At 34.0% G+C, this 20,171-nt stretch overlaps 1 protein-coding gene across 1 annotated transcript in view; it reads right to left on the bottom strand.

Moving 5' to 3' along the window:
• The window catches only part of Znf804a (zinc finger protein 804A), a 77,858-nt gene extending 63,084 nt beyond the window's left edge, over nt 1-14,774 (bottom strand). The window contains exons 1-2 of the mRNA XM_047543874.1: nt 14,712-14,774; nt 10,736-10,879 (exon numbers count right to left, since the gene is read on the bottom strand). Of these exons, the coding sequence (XP_047399830.1) occupies nt 10,736-10,879; nt 14,712-14,774 (207 nt within the window). The remainder of the gene's footprint in view (nt 1-10,735; nt 10,880-14,711) is intronic.
• Nucleotides 14,775-20,171: the final 5,397 nt, after the last annotated feature.

The raw sequence follows: 20,171 nt of genomic DNA, 5'->3' as shown, positions 1-20,171 counted from the left end.
TGGGTATGGTTTTGTCACTGTAATAACTTGAAAAACAAAAACAAATTATCATTTGTATTATTAACAATGAAATACTTATTGGTAAAATACATAGCAGAGTGAAAAATTACTATGTGTTGTACTATAGATGTGAAAAGAGACATTTTGCTTTCTCATTTTCTAAATAAATTACATTCCCATTGTTTTAGTCAGTTTTTTTTGTTTGTTTGTTTTTTGGGTTTTTTTTTTGTTTTTGTTTTTTTGGTTTTTTGCTGCTGTGACTAAAGAATCTGACCAGAACAATTTTAAAGGAGAAAAAGTTTGAGAGTTCACGGTTTTGGAGTTCTCAATCCATAGAGAGCAATTTCCATTTCTTGGAGCTCAAGGTGAGGCAGGACATAGTGGCAGAAGGAATCAGCTAATGTCATGATCAGGAAGAAGAGAGAAAGACTACTCTCCAGTTACAAAATATATACCCCACAGCCAAGATGCAATTCCCACCTCCAGCCACTCCCTACCACTTCAGTTACCACTCAGTTAATTCCTATCAGGGGATTAAATTACTAATCAGATTAAGTCTCTTGCAACCTAATCATTTCTCCTCTGAACCCTTTTGCCTTGTCCCACATGTGAGCTTTTGGAGGACACCTCACATTGAAACAATAACATTCTGTCCCTGGTTCCCAAATGCTCGCAACCATCTCACAATGCAAAATACTTGTAGTCCATTCCCAAGAGTCACCAGTGTCTCAACAGTTCTGAGATTGCTCAAAGTTCAGGTCCAAAGTCTTCTATGAGGCTTAAGGCAATCTCACATGTGAACTCCTATAAAATTAAAAGCAATTTACAACTATCCAACATATAAATGTACTGTATAAACATTGCTATTTACAAAAATAGAGGCATAGAAAGAAGGGGTAGGACCAAAGCATGACCCAAATCCAGCTGGGCGAACAAGTTCTGTATCTCCATGTCCATTATCTGGGGCACATGGCATCTTGATGTTCTCCCCAAATGGCATGTGTACCTCTGCCCCTGTGGCCTTGTTGTTTGCTGTCCAAGTGGCCTTTCTGTTGGCTTGTCTCTGCTCAATTCCTGCAGCTTTCCTAGGACAAAGTCCCATATGACTGGCATTTCTTAATCCCGGGGGTCTCCACTGCACCTTCAGCTTCCTTTCTCCACACTTTGCCTTCCCAGGGGGTGCCCACCGGGACTCCAACCCTGCTGTACTTTGTCTCGCTTCGCAGACCTTCTTTTGAGATCTACATGGAAATCTCCATGACACCCTAACTCCAGCATCCTGCATTTCTTCAGAACCAGTACCACGTGGTTGAAATCAAGATTTTCCAATATCTTGAACAGTAGCCAGACTCCAAGGACCCTGACTGCAGCAGCCTCTGAGTGTCTAGGTGACTGAGCATGTTGAAAAAATTTCCTAGTCCTCCTTGTACAAGAAGGGTGCCCCACTTGTCTCAAGAGAATTTTTACCTTTACTCCCTTGAATTTGAGATGAGTGTGTTCTTGCCAGCTCCTGACATGCCCTCAAGCCATCTTTCTTACTGTCTCTAGACGCTCTTCAGTATTTCTTTAGTGGCAGTAATGTCTTTAACAAACTACAACTTCCTTAGCCCTAGTTTTACTTTGACCTTTCAAGTCCATGTTTTCCATATCTTTCTGCTCTGCTTCCTGCTCCTGATTTTCAAAATAAATTCGACTAAAAGCTGCCAGCAATATCCATGTTACCACCTGAATGCTATGCTGCGTAGACATTTCTTCTACCAGATTAAGAAGTCAATCACTTTTAAAATCAGCCTCAAAGAAAGTGTCAGGACATAGGCAAAATGTGGACAACTTCGCATCTGGAACATAACACAGATGGCCTCTACTCCAAATTCCAATAGAGTCCTACTCTTCTGAATTCTTTTGAGCCCTGCCCTCACTGACCATAATCCTATTGCCATTCTGGTCTTCTGAGTTCCCACCAGAATTGGTCATTAAGTTGCAGAGAACAACAATAAAAAGTATGTCCAGCGTGTACTGCTAAGTATCTCAAAATTCCTCCCACCAATTCCAACAAGCTCAAAAACTTTCTGAACCACATGGTCAGGTTAGGCACAGCAGTGACCCCACTTCTGGGTACCAATTTCTGTTTTAGTAAGTTTTTTGTTGCTATGACTAAAGAATCTGATCAGAACTATTTTAAAGAAGAAAAAGTTTATTTAAGGGTTTATGGTTTCAGAAGTCTTAATCCATAGACAGCAAGCTCCATTTCTTGGGACTCCAGGTGAGGCAGGACATAGTGGGAGAAGAGTGTGGCAGAGGGAACCAGTTCATATCATGATCAGGAGGAAGAGACAGAAAAACTCCACTCTCCAGATAAAAAATATACACCCCAAAGTCATGTCCCAATCCCACCTCCTCCAGCCACACCCTACCACTTCAGTTACACTCAATTAATCCCTATCAGGGAATTAAATCACCAATCAGGTTAAAGACTCTTACAACCTAATCATTTCTCCTCTGAACCTTCTTGCACTGTCCCACATGTGAGCTGTTGGGGGACTCCTCACATCCAAACTGTAACACCCATCTACCTGAGCTAAACCCAAATGGGTAGTAGAAAATGAATAGTATTTCAACCTATATATAAATAGATTATTAATTACATTTTTTGGTGTAATTGCTAAGTATCATTAACTTCCACTTTATTTTTCTTACTCCAATTCACATATTCTTAGTTGCTGGGAATGTTTGTGTGTATTGGTTGGTAGGTGGGGGTCTTATGTGTTGTTTAGGCTGCTGAAATTCCCACTGAAATTCACACTTTCTTCATAGACACTATCTACTTTCTATCAGTACAGGGAACACAACTGCTTCCATTTTCTGAAGTCAACACCTGGAGTGTCCCACTATATGTTTTTTATATCTCTGATTGAAGGTTCAGCAGTCTTCTTTTGGTGATTCAAATTCTGTTCCATATTCATTCTCCCTAGCAAGTCAGACATCTCTAAGTTAGCCATGTCTTCCAACCTGCTCATTGACCCAGCTAATCTATGTGCATCTCATCCCTATCTATGGTAGGATCACAAGTTCTCAAATAGTTTCCTTCTGGATCCTACAAGAGGGAAGCAGAAAAATTCAAGGTGACATTTTGGCACATTTAAAAGTAATATCCTGGACAGGTCAACCAAAAAATTTGTTTCTTAAATTCCTTTTGCTGCCAAAATATATTTGATATTGGCTGAGTTTCAAATTGATGTGGAGCAGGTAGCCCCAAAGGCATTCTCTTTCCAGGGTTTCTACTTTCTCCATTTCTTGGTAATACATCTCTCCTTCTTTAGTTCAATGTTTAAGGTGGAAAATCAAAATCTGCTTGTTAACTGCTTCTCTTCATCCTCTTGTCTTCTCACTCTATCTTCTTTACATTTATCTAAATAATTGTTTTGTAGCCCAAAGGATTGCCATTTTGCTATTCTATATCCTCTAGATCATAGAAGGACACAAACAGTTTATCAGAGTGCATTGCAAATATTAATTTACCATCCTGGGTATCCCCTTTCTATTTTCCAACCCTGGCCTCATAATCATCTGAAAATCATCTAACATGAGCATGAGCCAGGAATCTATACCAGACTCTGGAATTCTGTTTTTAAAAACTTCTCTGGTGCTTTTATCATACAACTAGAATTAAAGTTTCTTTGCTCTATACCATGACTGCCTCCTACCACAAGAGCAGAAATACTGAAGTCTTAGCTGCTAAAAATGTCAGGAGAATCTTGAAATGTATTATGAAATAATCCTTTGAGCAGATAATGTAAAGTTTGACTCGATAGGATTAGTAGGAGATAAAAAATTTGATATTCAAGAGATGCTGCTATTGAACCCTCACATTTTGTTAATCTTAGATTTATATATTTCTTTTTTTTTCCTGGATCAATTTTCTTCTTAGAAATATAATTGTATTGAAAATAATTCCTGAACTGGGAATATAGCTCAGTAGTAGAGTACTTGTTGAGCATGCACAGGACCTGAATTCAATTCCCAGTACAAAAACAAACAAACTAACATACACCCAGAAAATTTCTCAATTTCTTTAAAAAAAAAGAAAGATAAATAATTGAACACACTAAAAATATATAATAAATTTGTTAATTATTTCCCAAAATAGATGTAATCACAGAAAATGTATTTGTTAAAGTATGATCATTAACAAAGTACCATAAAAATTACTATAAAATAGTGTAGTAAAAGAAACACATGTAATCTCATTGATAACACTAACAAGTTCCCACACAAACAAGAAGAAGGATAGACTTCCAAAGGTTAATAAACACATAAATTGTCATTAAAAGGTTGAATGTTTTTAATAGATTACAATGCCTAATTGACATTCATGAAATGAACTCCCTAGAATTAGCTGTATGTTTCTCTTATGATTTTTTTCAAGTGTTTTTTATGCACAGTTACATTTAGGTAATATGGGGCATAAAATGTGGTTTTCAGTTCTATTTTTTTTTTTCTGCACTCAACACTGACTGACTGAGTCCATCTTCCTTCATCTCAGCCTGATGAATGATGGACGTTAGAAAAGAAGAAGGAGACCTGAAGCTGACAGGGGGAAAATTTATAAAAATGACATCAGTTCAGATAGCAGAAATTATTATTTTATCTAAAGCATGGCACAAACTCAAGACAAAACCTACAATTTAGTGCTGTGTGAAACATGAGTGGCTTTGAATGAGAAATATCAAGAGAACAGTATAATGATGATTTATAAGACTTGTATCTTATGATATATATGTATAGATAGTATACAAACATATTTACACATGTGGAACATTCATTTTGAGGGTCTTTGGGTTTTTGTAGGAGCAAATTACATGTTCTTCCTTTATTCTAAGAGAAAAAATTTCAAAATAATTTTTAAAAACAGTAAGGAAAAAGAACAAATTGAAATACACAGCACACAAACATGAGTAAATTAATATCACAGGGAAGATATCTGAAGTGACTATTTCATATTATATATATTTTTATCTATCTATCTATATCTTCACTCTAAATTAACCATTCATTTCTATGTACTTTTATTCCACAGGTGAATATTTACACAAAAATATCAAGAAGTAATTTATTTCTCAAGTGTCATGTCACTGAACAGCAGTTTAAATTATTAGGAAATGTTCAAATGGAGGAATAAAGCTGTTCTATTTCTATAGCAGTAGAAGTCCCTGCAGGAACAACACATTCCAACAACCCAGTCTGACCTTGACTTCCTCTGGGGCAGAACAAAACCGCAAGCAGCAAGGCACTGAATCCTGACTTGCTGAGGTAGAGGGCACTTCAGTGCCTTTTGGGAGGTATTTCAGCCACATTGCAGCCACTAAAGCAAAAATCAAGATGTTTGAGGGACAGTAGCAATAAGGCAATCATTCCCTTTTCTATCTCTTCATAGCATCAGTATGACAAATCTCTTACAGCGAAAATAGCTCTGAATTGCCCATAGGCTGCCAGGTGAGAGGACGGACACAGTGTGGCTTTACTTTAAGGGCAGATGAACAGGTGAAATGGTTTAGAGGAAAATCTTTCCTTTTTACCTGATGCTGATTCTCTGATCTTATTTTTTTTTTTTTAATCTCAGTGACTAGAATTCAGAATGATATAACTTTACTGGAAACTATTTTATTCATCTTTTTACATCAGAGAATCAATTGTGAAGTGTGTAATTGAGTATATATGGATAATTTACAATGATGCATAGGTATTATTATTATACTTGGTGATTTTGTATTCTAGAAATTTAGACCCAGACAGGTCAAAGAAAATCATCTCATCAAAATTCTCTGTGTATAGACACAGAAGTGGAACTCTGAAAAGACTTAAATAAAAAGCTCTGTACACACCAGCAGTTATTGATGGAGCTAGTGGGAGCTATATAGGTGTCTGGACTCTTCAAATGCATTTGCTACATATGTAAATATATGTTTCTATAATTTCCTCTAGGAAACATATAAATATACTAATAATATGTTCTTTTAGATTAAAAAAATTCCCCAAACATTCCAGAGATTGGATAAATAAATCACTAGCAAGAAAAATGAGGCTTTCTTGGTCATTACCTTTAAACTTCCATCTTCCTTAAATGTCCAGAAATATTGTTACTTTTCAATAAACATACATATTCCAACCATATTATTTATTACTCAAATGAGGATGCATAAAAATTAAACCAGGTTGGTGGGTATAAAGTGAAACTTTCATAAGATATGGTGATGTATATTTATCCTTAATATGGAATTTATGATTATTTAAAACTATTCCCTATGTTTTAAAATAAAAGATCAACTATTTTGGGTATATAGAGTAAAATAATTATTACACTTAAAAATATCATTTTTCTGCAAAGTATTTAATTTTGTATGTGTTAACAATATAATTACCTTCCTGGGGTCAATGCCTGTAGACTGAGCTGTTGAAACTGTTAGCTAAACAGCAAAGTAATACCTCCACCACTCCTTCCACCACTCTTCCGTCAACAGTGGGCAGCAGAGAGTAGAGCAAGACTCTACCCACGGAGGAGAAGGTGATGGAAGCTAGCACAGAATTCTGCCTTGAAATGCAGAGCCTGTGCCTACCACAGAAAGAGCCTGAAATAGAGAGAAAACAAATGGCAAGACAGACTCAGGTTTTCACCCGCATCATTGACAGCCTTGAGTGGTCATGGGAGTCCTCAAATCTCAGAAACTGTGCAAGTCTTTATGACTGTGAGACTCAGGTGTCAACCAGCTTAGTGTCAGCCATGGCGGACAAAGGACTGTCATGAAGTACCATCTAAAAACCTTAGAAAACACAGCTACCCCAAGGCCAATGATTATATAGATGAAGCCTTTAAACTTGCTCTGGAACCAGAGAGAGTTCTTCATCATAATAGGATGGACTTGAGTTTTGGCCTACATCACCAACATCTACAGAGTGGGCCAGGAAGTATTCCCAAGACTATGCGGGTCCTTCAGACTGAGACCCAGACCAGCTTAACATAATCTTTAGTGGCCTTTACCAATCTCAAGAAGCATATTAAAGAGTAAGACCCTATTTTCTAGGAGTAGGACAGGATAGTAAGCCTAGGAATTGCCTTGGGACTCAGTGCTGAGCTGGTGAAACCTAATACTGGCCAGCTTTTAATGGCTTTTATCTTCAGATCAGTGTCTGTGGATGAAGTCTCTGAAACAGGTGTGATGCCAGGTTCCAGCCAACTTATTACAGTGGTCCTGGGTCTTGAGTCCACCTGAATAGTAGGCAAACCCATAGATTGTGGGCTTCTTTGAGCCATGTTGCATTGAATTTGGTGGATTATAGTGGGCTCGGGGTAAAACACAGCATTGTGGAATCAGTGGCCACAGACATGACATAGGAACATGAAGCTCATCCCTCCATTTTGAAACTGCCCAGTACTGGCAGAAAACAAATCCTGCATTGCTTAACCACAGGCCAGTAATTGTGAATGAGGCATTACCGTAAGAGGTTTATGGAAATAGACTGCTCTTTTTGGTACTTCCCAGGTTCATGTTGAACAAGACACTAATGGTACATTTGGGACAAACTTGATCTTGGATTGTACTCTACTGCTGAAACAATGACAACCCATCAATGACCAACTCACAGCAAACCTGGATTTAAGTCACCATCTTGTGCTGAAATGAATATAAGCTTGAAGAAAATAAGCAGAGCAGCCTGCTTAGAATTTTTGGAAAGATAGGGTCAAACAAATTCAGATTGCAATGACTGGAATAAAAATCTAATCATTTAATACTCAGTTGACCAAGAAGCATAGAAAGATTTGAGGAATCATGATCTTAGTCAAAGTTCCAAATAAAGAGCCAGAGATCGACTGGATATTCAAAAACTCAGAGAATTTAAATCAACTATTTTAAGGAAATTCAAGGAGTCTGAAAAAACATAGAAAAATAGTTCACATTTCAACAAACTTAAAAAAAGAGAAGCAATTTAAAAACAGAAATACTTGTAATGAAAAAATATGCTAAGCAAATGATAAATGCAATAGATTGCATAGAAGAAAGAATTAGTGAGCTCAAAGACCAACTATTTGATAATGCATACTTGAAGGAGAAAAAAAGAAAGAAAAGTAATACACAGGAATAAAGGAAGCATATATGTACTTCGGGTTATAGTAAGTAATTCAAGAGGGAATTGAGACTGCCAAAGGGGTAGATAGCTTATTCAAAACAATCATTACAGAAAATTTCCCAAAGCTAAGAAAAGACAAATATACAGGTATAGAAATCAAAATTACTATTTCTTTTTTTAAATTGTTTTTTCTATCTTTACAGACTGCATTTTGATTCATTGTACAAAAATGGGGTACATCTTTTCATTTCTATGGTTGTACACGATGTGGATTCATATCATTCATGTAATCATACATGTACATGGGTAATGATGTCTGTCTCATTCCACCAAAATTGCTATTTCTACATTCTCTCAGTCAAGTGTCACAGAGTGACTACATTTCTTACTCATATGCATTTTCGTTGTCGTTGTTCTGTATGCAGACAGATTTCTTGGTTGTTCGGTGGACTTAATCCTAAATAAGACCTAATTTTCAAGTGTTAGGTCAAGCCATTATCAGACAGTGCATAATTTTTTCTATGTTTGTTTGCTTTTAACGTATCCCAACCTAGGATTATCAATACAGATGACTCTGAATTTTCCGCCATCAGCCATTTTCTACTTCTACTTCATTTAAAGTGTCCAAGGATTTGGGGGTCATGTTGTAAAAATATGGATAGTTGTCATGGGGTGACACATTTGTTTCTAAAAGGGAGAGAATTCTCTAGGCAAACACCCTTAAAGACGTGGATGTGCCTTTATCCTGAAGAGAAGGGATATAATGAATATATAGATTTTAAATACTTTCAGTTACTATAATATCATCTCATATCAAATTGATCAGTTGTAACAATGCTATCTACCAGAGTGTTTGGAAAGTGCATCTCTCTAGGACCTGATGTACCTGAATATTTTCAAATGTGAACCTCTGGACCTTCAACATAACAAGCTGGATACCCCTGAACTCTCTTAGTTTATTTGTTTAGAATATATAGTAGGCTAAGTTTAAAAGAATAAGGAAGTGTAAAAGTCCTGAGGATAACCTAAGTGAGTTTGACCTTTATGAAACCTTATAACTAAAAGGTTATAATCTATTGAAATATATATTAATAGCTAGCAAGATATTCTTAAGACAAACACACATATACATTTCCAAATACCTACTTTACATAATGAAATACTTGTGTAACAACATATATTGGGATCTCAGATTTCTAGGAAAAAAACAAGAGAACCACTTTCTTAGATTTGTCACATCAGCAACACATTGCAGATTTTTTGTGTGTGTATAAAATAATGCCAACAAATTTAGAAAAAAATACAACTTCCGATGGATTTTAATGTTCAAATCAAGCAATGATAAATTTATGTGTGTTTTTTTAGTGAGAAAGAAATATTTCTATATTTCTAATTATTTAGACATAGACAGTATGTCAGCGGATCTATTACATACCAGGGGGAAAAAGCCAAGGGCAGATCATTAAGCTAAATGTTCATTAATTAATCAGTACATAATTGAAGGATAGTTTCTCCCTTTGACAGTCTCCCCAAAGCACAGTTTAGCTAGTATGAAAAATTGATATTAAATAAAATACCCACAATTCATTTATAAGCATCAAAAAATATGATCATTTCCTCCTACTCTTTCTTATACTAAATAAATCTGATATTAATGGAATGTTCAAAGCTCTGCCTTTCATTTACAAAATGAGTTCTGCAGACAGTATTTGTAGGTGATGCCTAAATTATAAAATTCTTTAAATTAAAGCAAAAATGCTATCATATCATTACTAAAACAATAAATAAAGCTGCATTGTTAAACATAAAGCATATTAGAAAATGAAATCTATATTAACTTCACATCTAACATGATCACTATTTTAAACGTACCTTTACATAGTGTTACAAAATCCATCTTGGATTTACAATTGATAGTAAAATTCAATAACATTCAAATAAACTAATTTATACACATATTATATACTTATTTAATCCATAACCCTGGGACCATTTGTAGAACATGAATTTTTATTTCTTCATGATTCCATGGTAAGTTTAAATTTAAGTGGCTTTCCATAACAAATTATAATAATGAGCTGTAGAAAGTTCAGTCAGTAACAAATGGCATGTGGAATGATGGTAGTCTCAAAAGATTATTGCCTAGTGACTTTGTAGAAGTCTTTGATTGTTTAAGTACATGAGGATATTTGTCTGATGATGAGATTACTGAAGGACTCATTTCTCAGAATGTGTCCCTCATCATTAAGCAATGCATGCCTGTATGTATAAAATGTATTTACATTTGATGAATATAACATGGATTTAAATATTTAACACAATACATTTGAGGGCTTTAGAAGATCATCACTTGTATAATATTGCTTTCAAGACACCTACACTCACTAAAAGGCAAATGAATGGTATTCCTTTACATTGGTCATTTGTTTCAAACTTTATGATGCTTTTAAAAAAATAGATTTTGCTATAGATTACCAAATCATCATACAAGAATAACATCTTTAAAAACTGGAAATCAGAGAAACATTATAAAATACATCATATTCATATTTTATAATCTACTATAAAGGTTCAGAAATGTCAGCTTTTTATGAACAATTTTTTTTCTTACCTGTTTGTGAGCATGGTCATATGAATTAATGTGGTTGTCAAATTCCTGATGCTTATAGTACTGCTTGTCACAGAGTTCACAGTAAAAATTAGCCTTCAGATCTTCCAGAGCTTTGGCTATGGTATTCTCCTTCTCAGCATAGTCCTAAAAAATAAAATTTCGGGAAAGGGTTCAGTTAACTCTTTCCCCTGAAGTTTACCTTAATTTGACAGTTGTCAATTATAGTATAATAACCAGAAATAGAAACAAAATATAAGATTTAGAAAAATAAAGCAAATACCAGCAATTAAAATTAAAAGAAATTATGAGTTTAAAAACTACATATTAAAAGCAAAGACAAAATAATTGTAAAGAACCACAGAAACATGGACAATAAAAGAAAATCCTAGGGAGAAATAGAAACTGTTGATTTAACAAGTTTCATCTCTATGTTAGCATAAAAAATAAAACTCATATAGCTGTTTTGATTTAATTGTAAATTTCTGGCAACAACTTAGTTAATATAAAACGTTCGTATGCTTAATGTCTAAAACGGGTCCTCTTGGAAGTAGTTTAAATTGGTGTGTGTACATTTAATTTGAGAATTTTGTTTCCTTTAATATCTATATAATAATGTACTCACACAAACTAGATTTCATTTGACTAACATTTTCATCTTGGCCTATATAAACTTTGACTGAAATTTAAAATATCTTCTAGTCTTTGTGGAAAAAGCACTTTTCTGCAGGTCATATAAGTTACTTATCTAAACTAAAAAGGAACAACCTGTATAGCACATTGCATTCACGATCGTTATAGTAAATAAAGACAGCTATACATTCATACCTCTGAAGAAGAAAAATGTGATCAGTCATCATTAGCCTTTGTATAAAAACCATAAAATAGCAAAATGATTGACTGTGGATTTCAGATTTTCTTTAGATTTAAATTTACGTGCTATTTCATGCCTGCTTAAACGTTAATGTTGCCAGACAGGAATAAATTTTACATGTTGAAACATTGAAACATTGGCTGATTCTTTCACTGAAATGCTGATGTGAGGAAGATGTAAACTTAAGTCTGCATCACAGGAAATATTATGTTTCTCACTTGCAAATTCTCATACACACAACTCCTTTAAAACTCAGAATAACTATATATTCAGTTCTCATATGCTTCCATAAGACACTTTTTAGGCACTGGGACTTGGAGATAAAATTATGTTATTTTGTTTGTGGAAATGACAACTGTCATCTCTGGAAGGGACTCATAGTTTGAATGTTTAACTTAAATGTTTTCATGAAGTTCAAAAGTGGTTTGCTAGTAATCTGATGAATGACTGATATTTCCATATTTTTATATTATATATTTGTGCACACAACACATGTAATAATAAATTTACCACAATCTGGGGTGCATGCATTGGAGTAATCAACTATTTTTCATAAACTATAAATACATAGCATACTTCTCACTTAATTTAAGACAGTTACCCATTGTTAGGTTTTATGAGAAAGAGGTGAAAAGCACAAAATTATGTAAATTATTTATGTATGATCCCATCAATTTCAAAACTTAATTTATCATTTCTCAGCAGATTTTTGAACTATTCCTAATTATTCAATTTCATTACTTCCATCATGTTTTAAAATAGTTTAAATTATGCTAATGAGTCCTGTAGATCTAAGCTGCTTATTGAATTTTTATTCAATTTTCAAAATAATGCTTTATGGAAAAGCCAATCAAAATGAAATGGAAATTAAGTAATATGATTCCATGGCTAAAGTGTGTGAAGCAGAGATAGCGTTTCAACCAATATTGGAATTAAGCTAGAATGACAACAGTTTTCAGTTCAAAGCTGAATTAGGGCTCAGAATTATTTTGAAAGAACAGAAATTTCTTGATAAACTAGCTGATTCTCCCCATTAATTATAATTACAGTGAAGTAAGCAAAGCTTACTTCCTCTGTCTTGATTACATCTTATGACATAAGTTTTTTTTTTTTTCTTTGTAATATTGGTAGTCCTTCAGACAAGCAATAATTGTTCCTGAGCTACATGCCAGGTCCTTTTTATTTTTATTATTTTTGCATTTATCTTTTTTAAAAATTTATCTGTTCTAATGAGTTATACATAATAGTAGAATGCATTTATGCATTTTTATAAATAATAAATAAACAGGGTATAATTTCTCATTTTTCTGATTGCACATATTGTAGTGTCATATTGGTCATTCAGTCATATATGTATATGTAAAGAGGTAATAATGTCTTTCACTCTACTATCCATTCTGCTTACATACTCCCTCCCCTCCCTTCACTACCCTAATTTTCAGACAGACTCTTATTACATTTCTGAGGACCTCATTAGGTTGCTCCAAGTTGCCCGGTTGGCCTTGAATTTGGGAGCCTCCTGTCTCAGCCTCTGGATTTGCTGGGATTACAAGAGTATGCCACAGCTTCCAGCACAATTAATCTTGATAAAAATGATAGAGATATATATTCTAAACATTTCTTAAATTTACAAGGGAAAACCTAATGTTCAGGAAAATAAATAACTAGGTCCAGGAAATAATGAGGAAATACGTAGCTCATGTTTGAATATGAATAATCTGGTCTATAATATTTAATTATTTATGAATCTTTAGGCATATTACAAAACAGATAAGAATATAATAATCCCCTTTTATTTACCACTCAGCTCCAACAGTAATAAATTCAAGGTCAGTCCTGTGTTATCTCTCCCGTCACACACTCTTCCCTTGCCCCAGATAAATTAGAAGGAAATTCCCAGTTACATATCATTTTATCTCTAAATCTTTCAGCATGTATCTCTAAATTGGAAGGACTTCAAATAAAATCAAAATCACAAAACTGTAATCAGGCCAAATGACCAAATGAATCCAATAAATAAAGCACAGTCATTCCCTGTTAACATCCAATATCCAGTCAATGTGTTCAAATGGTTGTAATTGTCTAACATTTTTAACTGTGCATAATAGCTGTACAGAATAGTGGGCTTGATTGTGGTTTATTCATATGTACACTTAACATAATTTGACTAATTTCTAATATTATAAAATAGATAGTTAAAAAAGGAGTCAATAAAATGCCTATATATTCCCATCACCTGATGATTTTGAGTCTCCCATTATCTTTGTTTTACCTTTGACTGCAATTTTAAGATTTAAAACAATTATATTTCATACCTAAATATGTTAAGAACTACAAAAATGTTAGAAAAATATGACTATAAACTTTTATATATGCAACTCTTAAAGTCATTGTTACTTTGATCCCTTTGTGTGCTCTCTTTGACTCTCTCTCTTTGTATTTCTACCCTCTTAAGGTATCAAAAGAAACATAACATGGTTAAGATAGAAGTTGCAAGAGGTACAATAGTAAGAAACATTTTTGGATCAGACTTTCAATTCAATAGAAACTACAGTGAGGAATCAGAATTTCATTTGAGAGAACATTCTCAGAGTACAGTGACCTCATTATTGTATGTGTACCATGAGGGACAGGAGTGTTTTAAAATTAATCATATAATTGTATGGACAAAACCAGTACTAGCTGGACTGAGATGCCCTATAGCCCCTCTCTTTCTTTATTATGAATATTGAAACAGGCTTTGACTTAGATTATTAATACATTAACAAATTTAACAGAGCCATCCCACTGTTTCACAAAACCAGTCCACTGTAAGGAAGGAAGGATGATGTCAGAAAGATGATGGAATAGGACACACCAGTGTTCATCCCCCAGAGAAACATCAATTTAAAACAAACATCTACCCTTGAAAATACCTTCACAAGATCTAAATAAATGAGGTGAAAGATTACAGAATATGGGTACATCACAGAAATAAAAAGTGCTGCTTTAAAAAGTACAGAGAAGATAGTTTTATATTACTTATGTCATTTCTCCATCAATTTCAAACAGCAAAGTATGGAGAGAAATATTCTTAGAAGTAGAGAGGGAGTGTGAACAACAAACTTTGCATAAGGTATCTCCACCAGAGTCAGCTTGTCCAAGTAAATCTAGCATGGAAGTTCCCATTATCCTAGACTTCAGATGAGTACCTACAGACTGAGTTTCCAAGTTCAACCTGGTGCAAGGCTGGGTCTCAGGTTTCAGGTTTCAGGTCTGCCTGGTGAACTCTATCTCCAAGCTATCCCAATGCTGGGCTAAACCTAGATGTCCCAGGCTCCAAACCCCACCCAGTGCCAGACAGTACCCAGTAGCTCCACACTTTTGGCTCAACTTATCACCAATCCAATTTCTATACAGTCACAAATCAACCCACCCCAGGGTCAAGATGGACCTCATAATACTAGTCATCAGACTCATCCCTGCAGACTCAACCTCTAAGTCTGCCCCTGTAGATACAGGAGTCCAGTCTATATAGGCCCACGTGGTAATAGTCTTCAGGTCTTCCCTATCACAGGTTGGCAACCCTTGCTTAAAACACCAAACTGGTACTTATGAATCACAGGTTTATCCAGGATGAGAGAAACTTACAACCCTGTTCTTAAGTCTAGCTTCAGAAGTTGGATTCTCTAGCAGATCTAGAATCTAGATCTGTCACTGTAAATTTTATTACTGGAGGGCTCTCATGAACCTGGGGTTCAGAACCATGCCACATACCCAGATCTTGGGTTGTTTCCTGAGGCCCCAGGATGCATGCCAGTCCTTGGGGTTTTATCCTCTAAATCAGTGTCTGTACACTCATCTTATAAACCAGCACCAGGGGACACAAGCTATATACTAGGACCCATAGCCTCAGATCCCAGAGGACTAGGGGTACAGGCATGCAATAGCACACCCAAGTAAGACCAGGCCCAAGACAGACCCCAGTACCAGACTAATAGTTAGAAACTTATACATATGTATATATAAATCAGAAAAAGTTACGAATATATACATGTTTATAAATACATACAGATAGAAATGCTGGTGATAAAAATACACTGAACGAAATTAAAGATACTTCACACAGCGTCAATAGCAGAATTGATTAATTAGGGGAAAATGTGTGAGCTCAAAGGCAGGGTATTTGAAAATATTGTAGTTAGAAAAGAACAATGGGAAAAATGAAGAATGCTGTTGGAATTTAAGGATAAGCATCAAAAGAGGAAATATTAGTTAAAGAATTTTGTGAAGGACTGGAGAAAGACAAAGGAGTAGCAATTATGTTTTAAAGAAGTAATAACAAAAATATTCCAAATCTGAGGAAAGATACAAGTATTCAGGTAAAGGAAGGTAAAAGGTCTCCAATCAGATCAATCGCAACTAGACTACACCAAAACATATTATAATAATCTGTCAAAATAAGACTTTTTGAAAAAGGACCCTAAAAGGAGAGAAAAAAATACTATGTAAGATAGTTTTAATAAGGCAGGCAATAACTTTCTTTCTGGGATAGATAATGGAATGAATTACTTAGGGTGTTGAAGGAAAAAACAAACAAATAAACAATAATTACCAATAAAGAAATCAAGAATGTTGTATCCAGCACTGCTGTCATTCATAATAAAAGAAGAAAGAAATCTTTTCCAGGAAAAACAAAAGCCAGGAGAGAGTGTCCTATAGGAATGCTAATGAGAATCTCTAAACTGAAAGAAAGGAATACTAATTAGTAATAGAAAAACATATGAACATATAATACTGATAAAAGTAAGTACTGTAAAAGTAAGTACAAATTCAGAATACTCTAATACTCTAGTATTGGTGTGTAAATCACTTATATCTTTAGTAGGAAGGTGAAAGCACACTAAAATATAAGAATTACAATAAAGGTTAAGAAATATACAAAATAGATAGAAATCATGACATCAAACATATCAAAGGGGATAGCATGAAAGTGTAAAGAAAGGTTTGTTATGTAACCAAACAAGTGGTCATTATCTTGATATCCTATTATTAGAGTAAGTTGTATTTTTTAAATCTCCAAAATAATAATGAAGTAAAAACTTGTAGTGGATATACAGGATATAAAGTTAGAAATCAAAGAATATTATTATAGAAAATTATTAAATAAAAAATGAAGAGATGAAGACAAGAAAAAAGGAGCAAAGGCTCTACCAAACAATAAAAAATAATTAACAAAATGTCAGGAGCAAGCCCTTACTTCTCAGTAATCACCTTAAAAGTAAATAAATTATATTCTCCAATAAAAACACATAAAGTGACTCAATGCATTAAAAAAATATATATAATGATATGCTGCTTGAAAATAAAAGGATGGAAAATGTCCATGAAAATGAAAACCAAATGAAAGCAGAAGTAACTTTCCTTAAAATAATTTTCAAAGGCCATACATTTTCAGTTAGATAGAAGGAACAAGTTCAAGGGATCTGTATGGTGGAAATAACCAATAACAATATATTATATTCTTAAAAGTTGATAAGAGAGTAAATTTTAATTATTCTCACAAGAACAGAAAAATGTATATGAAGTATGAATATGGTAATTAGCCTGATTTTGCCATTTCATATGTATTTTTATATACATTTATTTTTAATATATATTTCAAAACAATATGTTGCACATGAAAAATATGCATAACTTTTATTTATAAACTACAAAATAAATTGCAAAAATAAAATATGTATAAAAATAGCAGAACAGCAACTAGCAGAACATATACAAGATATTATTAAAATGATTAATTATGCCTGGGTTTGTGGTACCCAATCATTTGAGCAATATCTTTAGAATTACAGCAAGTAATGCCATATGCAAATTATCATTGCCAAATAGGAGGTGTGATCTGATCACATATTATATCTTAGTATTTCTGCTAGAAATATCCTATTTAAAGTGATTAAAACTGCAAAACTAGAAGTAGATTGGGCACTGTTTTTATTTTATATATTATATATTATAAAATAATATAAATTATACTTATATTAAATTAACTATGTTAATACATAATTATTTTAAATGTTGAAAAATAGCATTTGTACACAATTTACATTTGTAATAAGTTTCAGAGCATCCTTGTGATCTATATTGAGAATAAATTCTATTAGTTTCTTTAAAGAGTTAAAGGGAAAAGACATGAAATAGTGTCTGTTTATTTCTCATTGTAGGAAAAAGATTTGTCAAGGAAGAAATATCCAAACTTATCTCTTCTAATATAATGTCCATACAGAAAAGTTTCATTTTGAAATTCATGGTCTATACCTCCTAGGAAACTGCATATATAAGAGTATAACAAGGCCATATCTCTTGTCATTCTCACTATTTAAGTGACTGGCTATAAGAAAGTTTCCGACAGCATCTGTAGCAATACCTGACTAAATTTCCCTCCAGCTTAGGTTGAAGCTTCTTTCTCTTCCTGCCCAGGAGCTTCTCTAACTCATGGTACGGAGTTCACACTGTCAAATGCACAACCCAGGAGTTCCGAAAAGTTACTTGTATTGGAGTCCACCTTGACTACGTGGAAGGTGAGAACTCAAGCATAGATTATTTCTCTCTTATTTTCTAGACAGATATTTCTAAGAAGCATTTCTAAAATTGTACAAAATGTCCCAGTGAAATAGAGCATAAATTAGTTTTACTAATGTTGAACTGTTTAACAAATTGGTTTTCCTTTCTTACCTCTTCTGCTTTTGTGGAGTTTATTTTTTTCCTGGAATCATTTCCCAAACAGATTATCTGGATAGAAGTCTTTATCCTGGGCTGAACTTCAAGGAGAATTCAAAATATGTATACATAAGCATTTGCAACAAATAACTTTTGGAAAAGTAACAGTTCCTCAAATAATTTAAGATTATATCATTTCTCAATTCAAGCTCTACAATAGACCATCACCATTATTATAATGAATACTGTTACAATGATACTTATTCCTTAAGCAATTTGGTTCTTGAACTGAGTTGTCATGGTTTCTATTATTATCTTATAGCTTAAGCCACCCATTTAAATTGTTTAACATTTCTGAAACTTTTTGAATCATATTTACACTTTGATATCTAGGCTTGATATTTATTCTCCTTAGAATCTTCTTATTCCAGATGTTTGCATTAAACACTCATTCCATCCAGTTCTTGCAGATATCTGCTAAAATGTTATTTGCTATATGATTACTTTCCTTATTATTCTTCTAGAAGAGAAATGCTTTTTATTCTTTGTCTTTTTTTATCTTTTCTTAAAATATAAAGAAGAGAATTTTATTCAGGAAGAAAACAGTGATAGAAGACCTTTGAGTGTTGCACAATCTCAGAGCAATATTAAAAACAAAAGAGACAGTACTAGAGAAGGGATGTGGAAAAGTGATTATTGTACTGTGATATTATAAGAAATATATATTTAGTCTTTGTCCCTAGCTCCTTGTAGAACTTCTAAAATCCTTGGAATCTCCTGAGTGATAAGAGTGTCTCTTAGTAAGCTACATTGATGACTGGTGTTTGGGAGTCTCTAGATGGCTTCCAGATGGTGGCTGATCTCTGTAAAGACCAAGACATTATTGGAGGGTCGAAACTTTCAACCCCACCCCCCAACCCCTAAGGTGCTGTGAGGGGGGCTAAAAATTAAATCAAACACCCATGGTTGATGACTTAATCAAGTACACCTATATAGGAAACCTTCATAAAAAAATAAAATTAAAATTAAATTTAAAAACCTACGGAGATTAGAGAGCTTCTGGGCTAATGAACACCTCCAGGAATACAAGTGTGGTGCACCCACAGAGGTCATGGAAGCTCCACAATACTTCCCCAAACTTCCTCTATGCATCTCTCACATCAGGCTGCTCCTGAGTTCTATCCTTACAATAAACTGGTAATGATAAAGCAACTCTTTCCCAAATCCTGTGATCTATTTTAGCAAATTATCAAACCTGAGGAAGAAGTCTTGATATCCCATGAAGTTCAACTGTACAGGTGGCATGGATTTGGGATTACCATCTAAAGTGGGGATAGTCTTGCAGAATGAGTCCTTAACCTGTAAGGTCTGATGCTAACTCTGGATACAGTTAGTATCAGAACTGAATTGGAACTATGGGACACACAAGTGCTGCCCAAAGTGTTAGAAGAGTAATTAGTGTGGGGAAGAATTTTCATATATTTGATGTCTGAAGGTTTGGAAGTAGAAATAAATCCTACTAGTACCTATGTTAGACTTTATCTGGTTTAAATTCTTGCCCCATTTGGCAAAAAGTAACCATTTCTGGGTGGTAAAAGTCTATATTATTGTCTCAATATACTTGACATTTTGCTTTGAAATGTCAGGTTCTGTTGCCACAAAGACTACACACTTAATCACAAAATGCTTTTGGAGAGTTCAGGAAGGAAGATGAGGGGCTGAGGCAGAAAATTCACAATTTTATTAAAAATCACAGATGTACTGAAATGATTATACCAAAAATGCACATTTAAGCATTTTTTTACAAAGATTCCACAAAAATGCAAACTCATCTACACCATCATCAAAGTGAAAGCAGAGACTGAA

The sequence above is a fragment of the Sciurus carolinensis genome, chromosome 3 (assembly GCF_902686445.1).
Source record: "Sciurus carolinensis chromosome 3, mSciCar1.2, whole genome shotgun sequence".
Lineage (NCBI taxonomy): Eukaryota > Metazoa > Chordata > Mammalia > Rodentia > Sciuridae > Sciurus > Sciurus carolinensis.
This window is presented reverse-complemented; position numbering and strand designations above follow the sequence as displayed.